General features: G+C 57.8%; 2 protein-coding genes across 2 annotated transcripts; both read right to left on the bottom strand.

The window, feature by feature from the left end:
- Window positions 1-523: 523 nt before the first annotated feature.
- On the bottom strand, window positions 524-4,571 carry LOC128063404 (chymotrypsinogen B-like). The gene is made up of 7 exons (XM_052656148.1): window positions 4,520-4,571; window positions 3,403-3,506; window positions 3,237-3,316; window positions 2,755-2,833; window positions 2,216-2,396; window positions 1,137-1,270; window positions 524-685 (listed from the first exon to the last, which is right to left on the bottom strand). Exons 1-7 carry the CDS (start codon window positions 4,569-4,571, stop codon window positions 524-526), a joined length of 792 nt encoding a protein of 263 aa, XP_052512108.1.
- A 528-nt stretch (window positions 4,572-5,099) lies between these two features.
- LOC128062970 (chymotrypsinogen A) lies at window positions 5,100-8,379 on the bottom strand. Its single transcript, XM_052655482.1, has 7 exons — window positions 8,328-8,379; window positions 7,449-7,552; window positions 7,250-7,329; window positions 6,630-6,708; window positions 6,089-6,269; window positions 5,877-6,010; window positions 5,100-5,261 (listed from the first exon to the last, which is right to left on the bottom strand). Exons 1-7 carry the CDS (start codon window positions 8,377-8,379, stop codon window positions 5,100-5,102), a joined length of 792 nt encoding a protein of 263 aa, XP_052511442.1.
- Window positions 8,380-15,423: the final 7,044 nt, after the last annotated feature.

The following is a 15,423-nucleotide window of genomic DNA, read 5'->3' as shown; positions in this document are numbered from 1 at the left end:
ACAGGACTCCATGCAGAGAAGCCCTCTTTCACAGCCCTTGTCCAGAACTTAACCCTTAGGAGCTCTTAATTTCAGCTTGTGGAACTTCTCCAGAAGTGTTCCATCTGAATTACACTGAGACTTGGCTTCCAAGTTGGGAGGTAGGGGACCAGTGCCTGCTAAGTTGCTTCAGTCATGTCTGACTCTTTGTGGACTGTACTCCCCGTGGACTGTGGCCCACCAGGCTCCTCTGTCCATGGGATTCTCCAGGCAAGAACACTGGAGTGGGTTGCCGTGCCCTCCTCCCACGAGGGGACCAGCTGTCACCGTGATGCATATAAATCTGGGCCTCACTCCCCATCTCCGTGAAGAAGGGCATAGGGCTGGGCGATCTGCCAGCCCTCTCAGCTCTGAACTCCAGAGGGCCCTCAGGAAGGGTGGCCACCCTCCCACCCTTCATCCAGCCCGGTGAAGACGCAGAGGTGAAGATGCAAGCAGTTTTATTTGGGTTTTACACAGATGGGAGCTGGGGTGGGGCAGAGACTCAGTTGGCCTCCAGAACTTCAAGAATCCAGGGAATGAACTTGGTGACCCGGGCGTATACGCCAGGTAAGAATGGGCTACACCGGCTGCTGCCCCAGGACACGATGCCCGCCAGGGTCCAGGCTCCGTCCTTCTGGCAGACCAGGGGGCCGCCTGAGTCGCCCTGCAGAAGGAGACAGGACTTGTGTCCAAGCCAGAAAGAAGGTGCCAGGGCCCTGCTGTGCCCAGACCTGGCCTAGTCCAGGGGATGCAGACCAAGGGCAAGTGGGGGCCCAGAGGTTGTGCACAGACACTCGGACCTGCTCAGATGGCAGCTCTGCCCCCTACTCCTGGGGGGCCTGGGGCGGGGGCTGATCCTCTCAGCCTCCCCATCACCTGTAAAATGGATGGAAATGTCCATCTTGTGCAGTTGCTATGAAATTAAATCCGTCTGGAAGCACCATACCACGCCTGGTCAGAGCCAGCTCTCACCAGGGGCCTCTGATAGTGCTGGTCCACGCCTTCACTGGGACACCGGGCAGGGCATGAGGGTAAGGAGGTCGTGGCAGAGGGGCCGGCCCTCCTGGCCTGACCAGGGGGGATCCTGTGAGGGCGGGCAGGGTAGCAGGCAGTACCATGCAGGAGGAGATGCCGCTGGCCCCCGCACAGATCATCACGTCAGTGATCTTGCTGCCCCAGAACTCTTGGCAGTCGGCATTAGACAGGATGGGCAGGGTGGCCTGCTGCAGCTTGTCAGGGGTATCGAAGGCTAGAAGGACAGAGGGCGTGGGGTCAGGGCCCAGGGAGAGGAGACCAGCGCCCGCTGGAACCCTGCCCTCCCACGGTGTGGTCCTCCTCCATCATGACAATCGTGGGTGCTGAGCGCCACCTTCCAAGAGTCTGGGAGGCGGTCCCTCTCCAATTCCACACCCGGCAATGCGTCTGCGCTAGTTGGTCAAGCAAGTCCTGCCTGCCGGGCCCCTGCGTCCCGGGCCAGCTGGGCCCTGCGTGTGGGCAGAGGGGCCATCCCTCCTCCCCAGTCCTCCTCTGCCTGGGGACGCTGGGGGGACCCATGAGGGAGCACCTCCCTATTCTGCCCTTTCTTGGCTGCTCGCGTTGTGTTAAAGGACCAGCTGGTAGGCTGTGGCCGTGGTGGAGGAACTCAGGACAGAGGAAGAGCCTGAGGAGGCTGGAGTCTGAAGGTGGCCTGGACCGTGGGCTCCCAGCGCAGACTCCAGGGATGCTGGGCACACCCACCCTTCTCACTCTACCTCCGTGCAGATTAGAGGGGTGACACTTAGGTGCTGGAACTTAGGTGTCTCTTTGGAAACTGCTTAGGTATATATGGCTTGTTTTTATTTTTGCTTGATAGGTTTTTAATAAAGGTTAAGTGGACTTCCCCAGTGTGTCAGAGGGTAAAGCGTCTGCCTACAATGCGGGAGACCTGGGTTCAATCCCTGGGTCGGGAAGATCGTCTCAAGAAGGAAATGGTTACCCACTCCAGTACTCTTGACTGGAAAATCCCATGGACAGAGGAGCCTGGTGGGCTACAGACTAGGGGGTTGCAAAGAGTCGGAGACGACTGAGCGACTTCACGTTAGCTTTCTTTAAGTAAAGAAACGGAAGGTTGATTGTTGCGATTTACACGATTGTGCTCAGGACTTAGCTGGAAGCACAGGAGTCTGGGCCCTGAGCAGTCCTCACGGACACTCACCATTGTACCGGGTCTTGCCCCAGCCGGTGACGGTGCACAGGGAGCCCGCGGGGAAGCTGGTGTCGGCGCTGGGCAGGCAGACGGGGGCCACGGCGGCGGAGAGGCGGGCGGGCGCTGCCAGCTTCAGCAGGGCCACGTCGTTGCGCACGGCGCGCAGGTCCCACTGCGGGTGTTGGAAGACCTGCGCAGGACAGCGGGGGCTGGGCGGGCCACGGGGGCGGGGCCGCGGGGGCGCAGGCGAGCGATTCGGGGGTGGGGGTGCACAGGGTGTTGAGGGAACACAGATGCGGCCGAACAGACCAAATGGGGGGAGTGGCATGTGACATATTTTGCATTTTCCTACGATGAGCAAAACAACCTTGAGTGTTTGTAAGGGAGCTGTGTTTGGGAAGAAGAACAGAAAGTCGGTCTAGAAAGGTGCCGGCGGGGTGAAGCACAGCCGCTGGTCAGGGTCCTCAAGTCCACGACCCCCCACCCAGCACCGCCCTCCTCCCCGCCCCAGCACTCCCCCACCACACCGCCCACCCAACCGTGAGTACCTCGGCGACCCTCAGCACCTGGCCGGCCTCCTCCTCGGAACCCTGGTCGGATACCCCGGCCACCACGAGGTGACCCTTCCTAGAAAGTAAGCCACAGTCGGAGCACAGGCTCACAGCTGCCCCCGCAGAGGCCTGGGCACTGTGCCAGGTGGGCGAGACCACCCGGGCTGCACAGTCGTGTGGGGACCCCAGGGCACCCCTGTTCTCCCTGGGCCTCAGTTTCTCCATCTGTACTGTGAAGGCAGAGGCCCAGACCCGCTGTCCTGGACCAAGCTGGGGTCTGGAGGCCGGGGTGCTGGCGGGGGTTGGGGGATGGGGGGGGCTTTTCCTGGAGACTGTTCTGCCTGCAGGTGGGGAACAAGAGCAGCCGCCCCCAGCCCCTTGGCAGCCCCCCCCCGCAGTAGCCCCGTGCCCACTCCCTGAGCCTGCTTGGGGCTGGGAGGTAAAGGTGGTCCCTTTGAGCAGGTGAAGTGGGGCCTCACCTGACCCCGCAGTGGGCGGCGGTGACCACCCAGTCCTCACTGATGAGGGAGCCCCCGCAGAAGTGGAAGCCGGAGCTGGTCTGGGGAGGGGGTGGGAGAGAGTCAGCCTTGCCTCTCCCACCTCAGCCCCCTCTGTCTAACCTGCCCCTCCTCAGCACCCCCTCACCTGCAGGGACACCTGCCAGGGCCAGGAGCCGGGCACGGCGTCCTCCCCGTTCACAATTCTGGAGAGGCCGCTCAGCACAGGGTCGATGGCAGGGACCCCGCAACCTGAGGGGCAGAGATGGGGTGGCTGGTCTGTAGATGGTGCCTCAAGGGGTATCAGGGTGCAGATGCAGCTCTTCCAGGCCTCCGCGGCACCCTGGCACCCAGAGCTTTGTCTGCTGCAAGACATTTAGCCCCCTCCCGGCTAGCTGACAACTGCCCTTAGGCACTCTTGTGGATGGTCCCTGAAGCGGAGGGTCTCTGCAGTTGGGGCCCAGGCTCCCTGGCCTGCTGTGTGCCCTGAGGGGGGTGTCCATCCCCTCTGAGCCCAGGATCCTTTCCCAGAGGCTGGGATGTCCTGTGTGAGTCCTGGGTGCTCTCATGGCCTCTGAGTCTTCAGGGGGAGCAGCTTTGGGTGAGGGTATTACCTTGTACTTTGGCCACCTGATGCAAAGAACTGACTCATTGGAAAAGACCCTGATGCTGGGAAAGATTGAAGGCGGGAGGAGAAGGAGGCAGCAGAGGATGAGATGGTTGAATGGCATCACGGACTCAATGGACATGAGTTTGAACAAATTCTGGGGGATGGTGAAGGACAGGGAAGCCTGGTGTGCTGCAGCCCATGGGATAGCAAAGAGTCGGACACGACTTAGCGACTGAACAATTGCCACAGGTGGGATGGCACCAACCCAGGAGTGTGTCCAAACCCAGAGGGTGGAGGGGCCGGGCAAGATGGATGGGCCTGGGGAACATCCCTGAGGCAGAATGCACAGGGCTTGGTGGCAGGTTTGGAGGGTAGAGGAGCCCAGACCACCCCAAGGCTTCTGAGCGAATGGAGGAGACCAGACCAGAAGTCCAAGGGACCTCCAGGTGGCAGGGGGCCCCAGGCCCAGCGGAGGAGTGGGGAGCCAGGGGTAGGTGCCCAAGGAGGGTCAGAGGGGCACCTGGAGGGGTGGGCGGCAGGGGTGGTTCAAGGCATGAGGACTTGGACCCTCGTGTCCCCTGCTTCTGGGGCTGGGGCCAGGGTGGGGCCGAGGCTTGACCAGGGTCTGCCAGGCCTGCCTGAGCCCTGCACTTACCGAAGCTGCTGCCAAAGAGGAAGAAGCCAAGGACAACCCAGAGAAGGGCCATGGTGTGCGGCTCAGCAGGGGAGATGGGGTCTGCCCGAGGGACCCCCAATATATTGCCCCAGCTCACCAATTGCAGCCTGCCTCGCCATCCCCTCCTTATCAGAAGACCTTGGGCTGAGAAGCACCTGACTGCAGCGCGGGCCTGGGAAAGAGACAGCCCTTGGGGGCCACTCCTGGGAAAGTTTCCTGGAGTCACAAGTGTGTGGGGCCAGCACCGGACTCCACCCCCAGGTGCCCCCTCCCCAGGGCAGGCCTTGAGCACAAGGAGCCAAGGGTTGACGGGGAGGCAGGAGGCCAAGGTGCCCCCCTCATCTGTGTGCACCCCTCTGGCCATTGTGGGAGGTGGACTAACAAGGGGCCCTCCTGGACACCGCCTGCCACCTGGTTCAGAGAAGGTCCAAGTTCAGGAGAAGAATGAACTCCCAGAAACCCCAGCACAGGACACAGACACCATCAACATGTCTTCCACCGGTTTATTGTGGCTATGTAGGAGCAAGGTTGGCAGGCAGGCCAGTGTGAGGCTGGGGGCTCAGTTGGCGGCCAGGGTCTGCTGCACCCAGTTGACGAGAGCAGTGACGCGGGCATACACGCCAGGGGTGGATGTGGAGCATGTGCTGCTGCCCCAGGATACGATGCCCACCAGGGTCCAGGCTCCATTCTTCTTGCAGACCAGGGGGCCGCCAGAGTCGCCCTGCAGGACAGGGAGGAGGGGGCTTGGAGCTGGCAGGCCAGACTCGTGAACGTTGTTCCCAGCACCCAGTCCCAGGCCAGACAGCCAGTGGAAGCTCAGCACATGCATATTAGAAGGATTGTGAAAGAAACTTCAGCAGCGCCTGTGGTTTGTGCCCCTGGAAATCTGGGTCACCCCCTGGGGTCCTATAACAGAGGCTCAATAGAGCATGTTTGATTGACAGGAGGAAAGTACAGGTGTTGCTGGCCACGGGGCCACAGGGACAGAGAAAGTTCTGCCAAGCCCCTTCAAGAGCCTTTAGGGCCGCCATGCTCTGCTGCCCAGGCTGTGCACTGCACAAGATCAGGAAGTGCCACTGCTCAGACGCAGATATCAAGGGCATCTTGTAACATGGAGCTTGAAGCTCTGAGAGCAGAGGCCCCTGCTCTAGTACCCCTCTGCTGAGGTCACCGGGGGTTCTCCAGGAGCTCTGTCTTCCCAACTACTCTGGCAGGAATGCTCCAGAAGAGAATGGCAGGCCCTGAAAGAGGGCTGCCTACAGCTTCCATTTCCTCCGTCTTTGCTCAAGCCCTTGGCTTGAACCGCCCCCCCCCACCCGAGGCTGGGAGGCCCTACCATGCAGGAGGAGACACCGCTGGCGCCCGCACAGATCATGGCGTTGGTGATCTTAGTGCCCCAGTATCTCTTGCAGTTGGTGTTGGACAAGAGGGGCAGGGATGCCTGCTGCAGCCGGTCAGGGGTGTTGGCATCTGGAAGGGCAGGGTGGGTGGTCAGTGACTGTGCTCCCCACCTCCCAGCCAGCCCACCTGTGGTCACCCCTCACTCACTGGTGTATCGGGTCAGGCCCCAGCCTGTGGTGACGCACGTCGTCCCGGCGGCGAAGTTGTCACTGGCACTGGGCAGGCACACAGCGGACACAGTCTGGGAGAAGCTCGCAGCTGTGGACAGCTTCAGCAGGGTGATGTCGTTGTTGATGGTTAACGAGTTGTAGTTGGAGTTCTTGAAAACCTGTGTGTGTGGGGGGGTCGGGGAGAGACAAATAGCCGCTGTTGGGGTCTGGGGAGAAGTCGCAAAGGGAAGAAGCTGGCGGCGTTAGGAGACCCCTCGTGGCGTCAGCGACCCTCCCTAGACGACAGCCTGCTCCACTCGGCAGCTCCTCCTGTGGCCCCAGGAACCCCAGCCCAGGCTCAAGGTGCAGACCTTCCCTTCCTGGAGACTCGCACACCTTGCCCTCTGCTTTGCCCCATCATGATGGGGTATCAGGGTAACCGAGGGGAGCTGGAGTATCTGGGACTTAGCGTGGGCGGCCACTCCCAAGGGACCGCCCTATCTGGGGTCACACCTGGACGACCCTGGGGGCCACCATACCTTGGCAATCTTCAGCTTCTGGATGCTCTCAGAGCTTGAGCCCTGGTCAAACTCCCCAGCCACGACCACATCGGAGGTTCTGAAGAGAGCCAGAGAAAAGAGAGGTTCCCGCTGGAGGCAGGTAGGTGGGGCACAGAGTACGCATGGCGTCGGGGCACGCGTGTGTGGGCATCTGCATGTCTTTGTGCATGTCCTCACAGGGGTGTGGTGTGAGTTGGAGCTTGAAGCTCGGAGTCTCCACTGTGCAGTCTCGCTTGCCTCGTGTTTTCCACATGACGCCGGGAGACCGGCAGGACCTGCATTTGCTGCACATCTCAAAATTAGAACCTGGGAAGCGGGCGGCCAGACGTGGAAGCCGCAGCTCAGGCTGCCGAGCCTGCGGAGCAGCCTCGGGGCAGGCAGGTGAGAACCTCGGAGTTGGGGCTCAAAGCCTACTAGTTGTCCAGCTTGGCTAGGGGCAGCCTGCCCTCTGCTCTAGGGGAGACCCTGGCCTGGGAGAGAAGGAGACCCCGGGGGAGAAGAAACAAACGAAAAGAAACTGGGAAATGGCATTAAAGGGCAAGACCTCAGTGCTGGAAGAAACCACCCCAAAGGGTTTCCTGGGGACCCTGGGCCCTCACGTGACACCGCAGTGGGCGGCGGTGACCACCCAGTTCTCGTTGATGAGGGAGCCCCCGCAGAAGTGGAAGCCGGTCCTGTCCTGGAGGAAGATGGGGAGGGTCAGCACGTGCTGGACACCAGCAGCACTGACTCGGGCAGCGGCCCCCTGCCCAGCTGACCCCCCCGTTCCTCCCCCTTCATGCACAGAACCCCGCTCACCTGCAGGGACACCTGCCAGGGCCAGGAGCCGGGGACAGCTTCTTCCCCGTTGACGATCCTGGCGAGGCCACTCAGCACAGGTTGGATGGCGGGGACCCCGCAGCCTGAGGAGGGAGGAAGGGGTGAGGAGTGGAGGTCAAGGTCTCACCCAGGACCCATGGCTCCAGGAATACCCTAGGGACAGCACAGGCCGATGTGAGTCTCAAGCCCAGCAGACCAAGTGCCATGTGGTGGCAGTGCCAGAGCATGGGCTAGGAGGCTGGGCTCTGTGGGTTTGAACCCAGCCCTATCACACCGCCCAGCTTACTCACTCTGAGTCTCAGTTTTCCCATCAGCAAAATGGGGATCTTACAGTTGGCAACCTCACAGAGTTGGTATATAATAAAGCTGAAAGATGTTTTGACTACTGAGGCAAAGCAGGAACTTACTCTCTGTTCCTGACACACAAGTTTAAAAGTTTAAAAGTGCTGGTTCAGGGCCTGAAAGAGCTGATGAGGGCCAAGCCACACCCACCCACTTGTTCATCATCTGAGGCTGCTTGGGAGCCATTAACTCGTCACAGAACTTTCTGGCCCTCTGGAACTGCTCCCTCTCCTTGCACAGGGTCCATGCTCCTTGCACATAGGAAGGTCCACCTCCACCCTGGGGACTTCACACTGGATGGTGTGGTCCAGTCTTCCCAGTGTCCTCATTCTAGGGATGTGAGACTCAGAGAGGGAGAAAGACCCGCTCAGACTAACACCAACAATGCATGGCTGAACTGGGAGCAGGAACCCCACTGCCCTTTGCTGATCTGGGGGTTGGTGGAGCCAGCACCCCTTCCAACAGTGGGTGGAAGGGGAAATAGCCTTTCTGGCCTCTGCCTGCCCAGGTACTTACCAAAGGCTGTGCCCAGGAGGGCGCAGCAGGAGAGAAGCCAGAGGAAGTTCATGGTGCTGCCTTCAGGGAGGTGTGGGGTGCCTGCTGCAGGGCTCCCTATTATATCCCTGTGCACCAGGCTGTTATCTGAAGACCTTGATGTGATAATCCCTTTCCTGGGCATGTGCCCCACTGGGTAGGATGTGCCAGAGTAGGCCTGGCATCAGGGCCTGGGATGGCAGCAGCTGCAACCACGGCCAAGTTTGGGCCAGTGAGAACAGTAAAGGTGGGGCCCACCAAGGTGGCCCTCGACCAGCTACGGGGAAAGGTCAGTCAGGTTTCCTCCTCCAGGCCCTGCTTCTGGAGGAGCCCTTGGAGCAGCAGCCAGGTCTGGGCAGGATTTGAGCCCCAGTTCAGTCTCTCATAGTCTGGAGGACCTTGGACAAGTAATTGAGTTGGTCTGCAGTTGTTCAGTACCCCATGGGCAGTGTGGTCAAGGAGGAGGAGGGGCAGGGACCGCAGCATGGTGAGGGCACGGGTGGCCGGTGGGCTGAGAATGCTCCCCTGGTCTCGGGATGGCCAAGAAGGCTCACTGAAGGCTCAGTTCACTGTCAGCGCAGTCACATGAGCTGTGTGCCGCATGGTTCAGAGGGCAAGCCACCCACTGCCTGTTCATGTGGAGCCAGGCCCCCCAACCAGGCATCTTGCCCTTAGAATTGAGCACATGGCATCCAAAGGCAGGACTGGGCTCAGGGCCAGCCAGGGGGCCTCTGTCCTTGTCCCTGCAAGAGCTGGTGGAGGCTGCACCAGGTGGAAAAGCAGGAGGCAAGGCCTATTTCCAGTGAGCAGTAGGACACTTTCCCAGCAATTGGGAAACTGGGGAGTGAGAAATTTGAAGGTGAGGCCGTTAGGCACAGGGCAAGCACCCCAAAACACATGGGTAAAATGGTATCTCATGGCTATTTTTCATTTCCATTGCACTGATGACTGTAGTGTGGTGGTTCACAGGTTTGGGCACAAAACAGCTGTGGGGGCCTTGGGCAAGTTACTTAGCCTCTCTGATCCCTTTTGTAAGTATTAATATGTAAAATGGGGATGCTTAGAGTACAGGTCCTACTTCATGAAAGGCCTGGCCCATCTTCAGCAGTGCTGGGACCAGACCTAACCTAATGCACGTTGGTCAGCCCTGTTATTTTTCCTTCTTGACTTGCCAGCGGGGCTCTTCATGCTTTCTAAAGGACTGCCAGTGACAGGAAGGGACGGCCACAATGCATTAGGTGGGAAAGCAGGGCATGAAACAATGCAGAGTGTGGGCCCCGTGCATATGAAACCCACCACCTGTTCAAGTTCATCCATCTTATCAACCAGAGCTTACCAGGCTGCCACTGGAACAGAACAAACAAAAGAAAGAAACACAAAGTCCTGCCTTACGAGCCTACGTGGGAAAGGAGTGGGGAGTTTATGGAACGGTCTGAAAACACACACACACAGTAAAATATACATTACCACCAGCCAAGGTGTTATAATCATTATTGTTATTATTACTAATACCAAGGCAGGAGGGCCCCACTCCAAGGGAGAGATTAACCTGTGATCTACCAGTCTGCTAGCTGTCTGGGTGGGGCCGGTGTCGAGGCACAGGGAGCAGGAGGGCACAGGCCTAGTGCAGCGAGCCTGGATGGCAGCAAGCGCCGGGAGGGCACGAGGCAGGGGGAGGGGCCAGGGGCCGCTGGAGGGGCCCCTGGTGAAGCACAGATGCGAGGAGGCAGCCGCCGAGCCTGAGTGGGCTGGGTCGCGGCCGGTGGGAGAGCACGACCGGGGCCGACCCGTGGCGGTGGCCTTGGGAGCCGACAACCGGCCCGGGCCCTGCGGGCGCTGGGAAGTCGCGCAGCTGCAGGGCGGGCCGGGCCGGGCCGGGCTGATCCCTCTGGAGGCGTGGCTAAGGCGGGCCGGGGCGGAATTAAGGCTGGACCCCTCTGGGGGCGGGGCTGAGGCGGGCCGGGGCGGAATTAAGGCTGGACCCCTCTGGGGGCGTGGCTGAGGCGGGCCGGGGCGGAATTAAGGCTGGACCCCTCTGGGGGCGTGGCTAAGGCGGGCCGGGGCGGAATTAAGGCGGGACCCCTCTGGAGGCGTGGCTAAGGCGGGCCGGGGCGGAATTAAGGCTGGACCCCTCTGGGGGCGGGGCTGAGGCGGGCCGGGGCGGAATTAAGGCTGGACCCCTCTGGGGGCGGGGCTGAGGCGGGCCGGGGCGGAATTAAGGCTGGACCCCTCTGGGGGCGGGGCTGAGGCGGGCCGGGGCGGAATTAAGGCGGGACCCCTCTGGGGGCGGGGCTGAGGCGGGCCGGGGCGGGGCAAGCCGTGCCCTCCCGCGCGCGCCCTTGAGACTGCGCGCTCTGCCCGCCCCCGCCCAGACAAAGGACCCCTGAGGGCGGAGTGTTTCTTCACAACTCCGGCTTCTCGGCTCTGGACCTCTTCCCTCCGCGTGGAACAGCCGCCGCCCTCCCGGCCCCGGCCCCGGCCCCGGCCCCAGCGGTGGGCGCCTCCTCACAGGTCGGAGGCCGGGGTCTTTGGACCCCGAGGTTGTCTGGCCAACCCAGTCAGTGTACAGTGAAGAGCCTTTTCCTGTGTTCCCTTTGCCGCGAATACTTGTCTGGCCCGTCCCCGTGTCTGAAACCTTGCGTAGACTCCCAGAGCCCAGACAAACGCCCAGGGGCAGGTGCGGCCCCGGCCGCGGGTGGTCTTCCTGTCAGAAAGCCTTCACTGTGCCCCTGTTCGCTCTAGAATGTTCAGGGGGCCGTGCGGGAGCCAGCCCGCAGACAGGTGTGCCTCAGGGACCGTCCCTCAGGACAGGAGACGGGGCCGCCCGGGGGCCCGGGTCAGCGGGCGGGGCCCGGCCGCCTCCTGGGGTTTGGCCCCGCGCGGGGTCGTGTCAGGGCTCGGGCCCGCGCCTCTGGAACTGTGCCCTCTTCCTCCAGGCGGCATCTCAGAAGGCAGTCTCCTCAGGTTGGGGAGCTCCTCCTCTTGAGGGGGTCAAATCCCAACCCTCTTTACCATCAAAGGTAAGATATACTGCATACAGTTTGCACATGGTGAAACGCACAGATCCAAAGTGAACAGATAAGTGCTGACTTATGTAGATGATAGTGTAACAAACCCCACAGCCAAGATGCAAGATAATATCATCACTCCCCAGAGTTTCCTCGTGCCTATGTCCATCTTCCCCTTCTCTGAGGCAACCAGCAACCACTGTCCCAATGTCTTTCACCATAGATTAGTTTTACCTGTTCTAGAAATTTATACGCATGGAACCATACAGTATGCTGTCTTTGTGTCTGGATTCTTTCACTCTACCAGATGTCTTCCTGAGTGTGTCAGCAGTGTGTTCCTTTGTGTTGCTGAGTGGTATTGCACTTCATAAGTACATAACACTTTTTAGAAAAATCTTTTTGAGGTATAGTTGCTTTGCAATATTGTATAATACACCTCACTTAAAAAAAACTTTCCTTTTTAATCTTTTCTCCATGCTGCTTGACATGTAGGATCTTAGTTCCCCAACCAGGGATGGAATTCACACCCCACGCTTTGGCAAGGCAGAATCTTAACCACTGGACCGCCAGGAAAGTCTCATACACCACACTGTATGTACCCATTCTCTTGCTGGGACATTTGGGCTGTTACCCATCTATCATCCCACTCGCTTTTTGCTCCATGAAGTGATTCTCAGCCCTAAACACAGACAGGAAAGAAACGCAGGTTTCTTTATTTTGCTATTACAGATTGAAATTTGAACTTTGATTCTTTATTCTGCCAGGAGTCTCACTAGAGAGTCTAACAAAGAGACTTTCTAATGGCACCCCACTCCAGTACTCTTGCCTGGAAAATCCCATGGACGGAGGAGCCTGGTGGGCTGCAGTCCATGGGATCACGAAGAGTCGGACATGACTGAGCAACTTCACTTTCACTTTTCACTTTCATGCATTGGAGAAGGAAATGGCAACCCACTCCAGTGTTCTTACCTGGAGAATCCCAGGGACAGAGGAGCCTGGTAGGCTGCCGTCTCTGGGGTCGCACAGAGTCGGACACGACTGAAGTGACTTAGCAGTAGCAGCAACAAGGGCTTAGGGAAAACATAAGGAGATGCAGGTGCTCAGGGCTAAGGTCAGTGGGGCTGGAAATGCAAGAATGATTACCTGGCCCCCGGGGAGGGTGACAAGCAAGGAGGAGGCCGCCAATAGAAGCTTGGCCTTTGTGGAAATCAGTAAAGACCACCCAAATGAAGACCAGCAAAGATTGTTCATTCAGAGCTTGCTATACCCAGGTAGTCAGGCAGCCTCACTTGCGTTTGGCAGAGACTCAAAGGCAAGCAGAGGAGAGGAAATGCTTTATAGTGGAGCACTTCAGATGTACCCGTAGGAGGTGTGGGCACAGGGAAGCTGGAGGAGGGCCAACCAGAACCCAGGCATCCTTTGGGACTGATTAGGAATACACACTTAGCTTTCTGCAGTCAGTCCTAAATTGGATGCAGGGCCAAAGATTAGGGATCGTGTACCTAGAAGTGGAATTGCTGAGTCACATGGTGGCTCTCTGTTTAATCTTTTGGGACTCTGCCAGACTGTTTTCCACAGGAGCTGCACCATTCCCACCAGTAATGTACAAAGATTCCAATTTCTGCACAGCCTCACCAAAGCTTATTTTCCATTTTAAAAATTATAGCTGTGAAGGGGTATCACTGTTTTTTTTTTTCACTTTTCAAAATTGTACTAAAATATGAATAACATGAAATTTACCATCTTAATCATTTTTAAGTGTACAATTCAGAAGGTGCAAAGTACAGCCATACTGTTGTACAGCCATCACCACCATCCATTTTCAGAGCTCTTTGTTTTTTTTTAATCGAAGTATTGTTGATGTACAGTATTATATAAGTTACAGGTATACAATATAGGGACTCATAATTTTTTAATGCTATTTATATTTATAGTTGTTTATAGTTATAGTTATTGGCTTCCCTGGTGGCTCAGATGGTAAAAGCACTTTCATAAGGTGAAGGTGAAGTTGCTCAGTCGTGTCCGACTCTTTGCAACCCCATGAACTGTAGCCTACCAAGTTCCTCCATCCATGGAATTTTCCAGGCAAGAGTACTGGAGTGGGTTGCCATTTCCTTCTCCAGGGGATCTTCTCGACCCGGGGATCGAACCCGGGTCTCCCGCATTGCAGGCAGATGCTTTACCATCTGAGCCACCAGGGACTCATTCACTTTCATAGTTATCAGCTACATTTGTAGTTATTGTTGAATATTGGCTGTATTCCTCATGTTGTACAATGTGTCCTTGTGGCTTTTTTTTTCTTTTTCTTTTCCTCCCTGAGGCATGCAGGATCTTAGTTCCCTGACCATGGTTCTTCCAGGGGTTGACCAGGGATTGAACCCATACCCCCTGCAGTGGGAGCAGAGTCTTAACCACTGGACTGCCAGGGAATTGCCCCCTGTAGCTTATTTTATACAGAGTCGTTTGTGTCAACCCACACCAGCCTCTCAGGGAGGGGACCCAGAGAATAAATAGTTGACTTCTGTCTCCTCCCCTGTCTCTGGCCTTGACCCCAGCAGGAAGCCAGAGAGGCAGGGATGCTGTCGTGCAGTCTCATCCCTGAAGGTCAGTCTTGCTGGAGGCCAGCAGGATGGAAACAGTGGAGAGTAGGTCTGCAGGGAAAACAGAAGATACCTGGGACCATTCTCACATTTACTCTGCGTCACTGAAGATGCTTTTCATAATAAAACACTTGGCTGACAGTGGCTCAGCGGCAGAGATTTGCTTTTCTCACACAGCAGAGATCTGGAGGTGTGCAGGTGTAGGCTTTCTCTTAGCCCTGGGCGATGGTGTAGTTCTGGGTCAGGGTCTTTCCTCTCTGGATCTGAGGACGGCAGCCAAGGGGCCAAGCACCGCCTCTGCACGGGAGTCAGCCAAGGTGCATGAAGGGAAGGGCAGGGGTTCGCCTCACCTCTGCCTCTGCCGGCTTTTGTTCATCAGAGTCCTCCCCCTGAGAGCTGGGCTGGGGTGACCTTCCAGGGGAACCCTCCTGGAAGACAAGAAGGGGGAAATGGCTTTAAGGCAAGTGGCAAAGGCTGTCATTCCTTGTGACAAGACGGTCACCCTCATCCTAGGGGTGCTCACCTCATGGTCTGGAAAATCTCTATGGGCTAGGGAAGCGCCCCCTCCCCTGTGGTGAACACCCCGCCACCGCCCCACCCCTGCCAAGGCCTTATCCCTCCTGAACTCTACTTGGCCAAGAGTTTACTTTCCCAACAGACCTCAGGAGCCAGTGACCTCAGGCTGCTTCTGCTTTCCAGTCTGGAAAAATCCCAGAGGCAAGGAAATCACAGATGGCTTTGCTACCTGCTTGGAATGAGTGAAGGAAAAACAAAACAGCAAATGTTAATGTTTCCATAAATTACCTTGGCCAGGAATTCAGTATGGATTATTCCTTATGCTCAAAGCCAGGGCTGACTTTCCTGGACTGAACCCAGCCTGTTAAAATATCAAAAGTGGGTCTTCCCTCGTCCAGTGGTTAAGAATCTGCCTGTGAATGCAGAGGACAGGTTCAATCCCTGGTTGGGGAGCTAAGATCCTACATGCTGTGGGGCAACTAGAGAGGCCTGCACACTGCAACAAAAAGCCCATGTGCAGCAACGAACATCAAGCACAGCCAAAAATAATAATAATTCTTAAAAAGTCAAAAAGCTGCAGACCCAGTTACCAGACAGCTGCTGGCCCCGCTCCGTTTGCCCCCTGCAATCCTCCCCTCAGAGACAGGGCTCAGGGCCTCTGTGGGCCTGTCCCGGCCATGGCCACCATTCTCACTGGCCAGAGCGTCTGCTCAGGAGTGCTTAAACATTTTGAACATCCCCCTGCAGAGAACTCTAAAGCAAAGCTGAACTCACAACGTGGAGACAGAACTTCAAAGCTGGTGAAGTCCAAATCCAGACCCGTAACACTGTCCTGCTTGCCCTGACCAGCTTCTCTCTCAGTGCCTGTGGCCCCGGGACCGCAGAGCCCTGGACGTCTTGGGAATAGACGCGGTTTGCCCAGCTGGCTTATTTTCCTTTTCAGACTGGCTTATC

The sequence above is a fragment of the Budorcas taxicolor genome, chromosome 18, assembly GCF_023091745.1.
Source record: "Budorcas taxicolor isolate Tak-1 chromosome 18, Takin1.1, whole genome shotgun sequence".
In the NCBI taxonomy this organism is placed as follows: domain Eukaryota; kingdom Metazoa; phylum Chordata; class Mammalia; order Artiodactyla; family Bovidae; genus Budorcas; species Budorcas taxicolor.
Note: the sequence above shows the minus strand (reverse complement) of the source record. Positions and strands in the feature narration are given on the sequence as shown.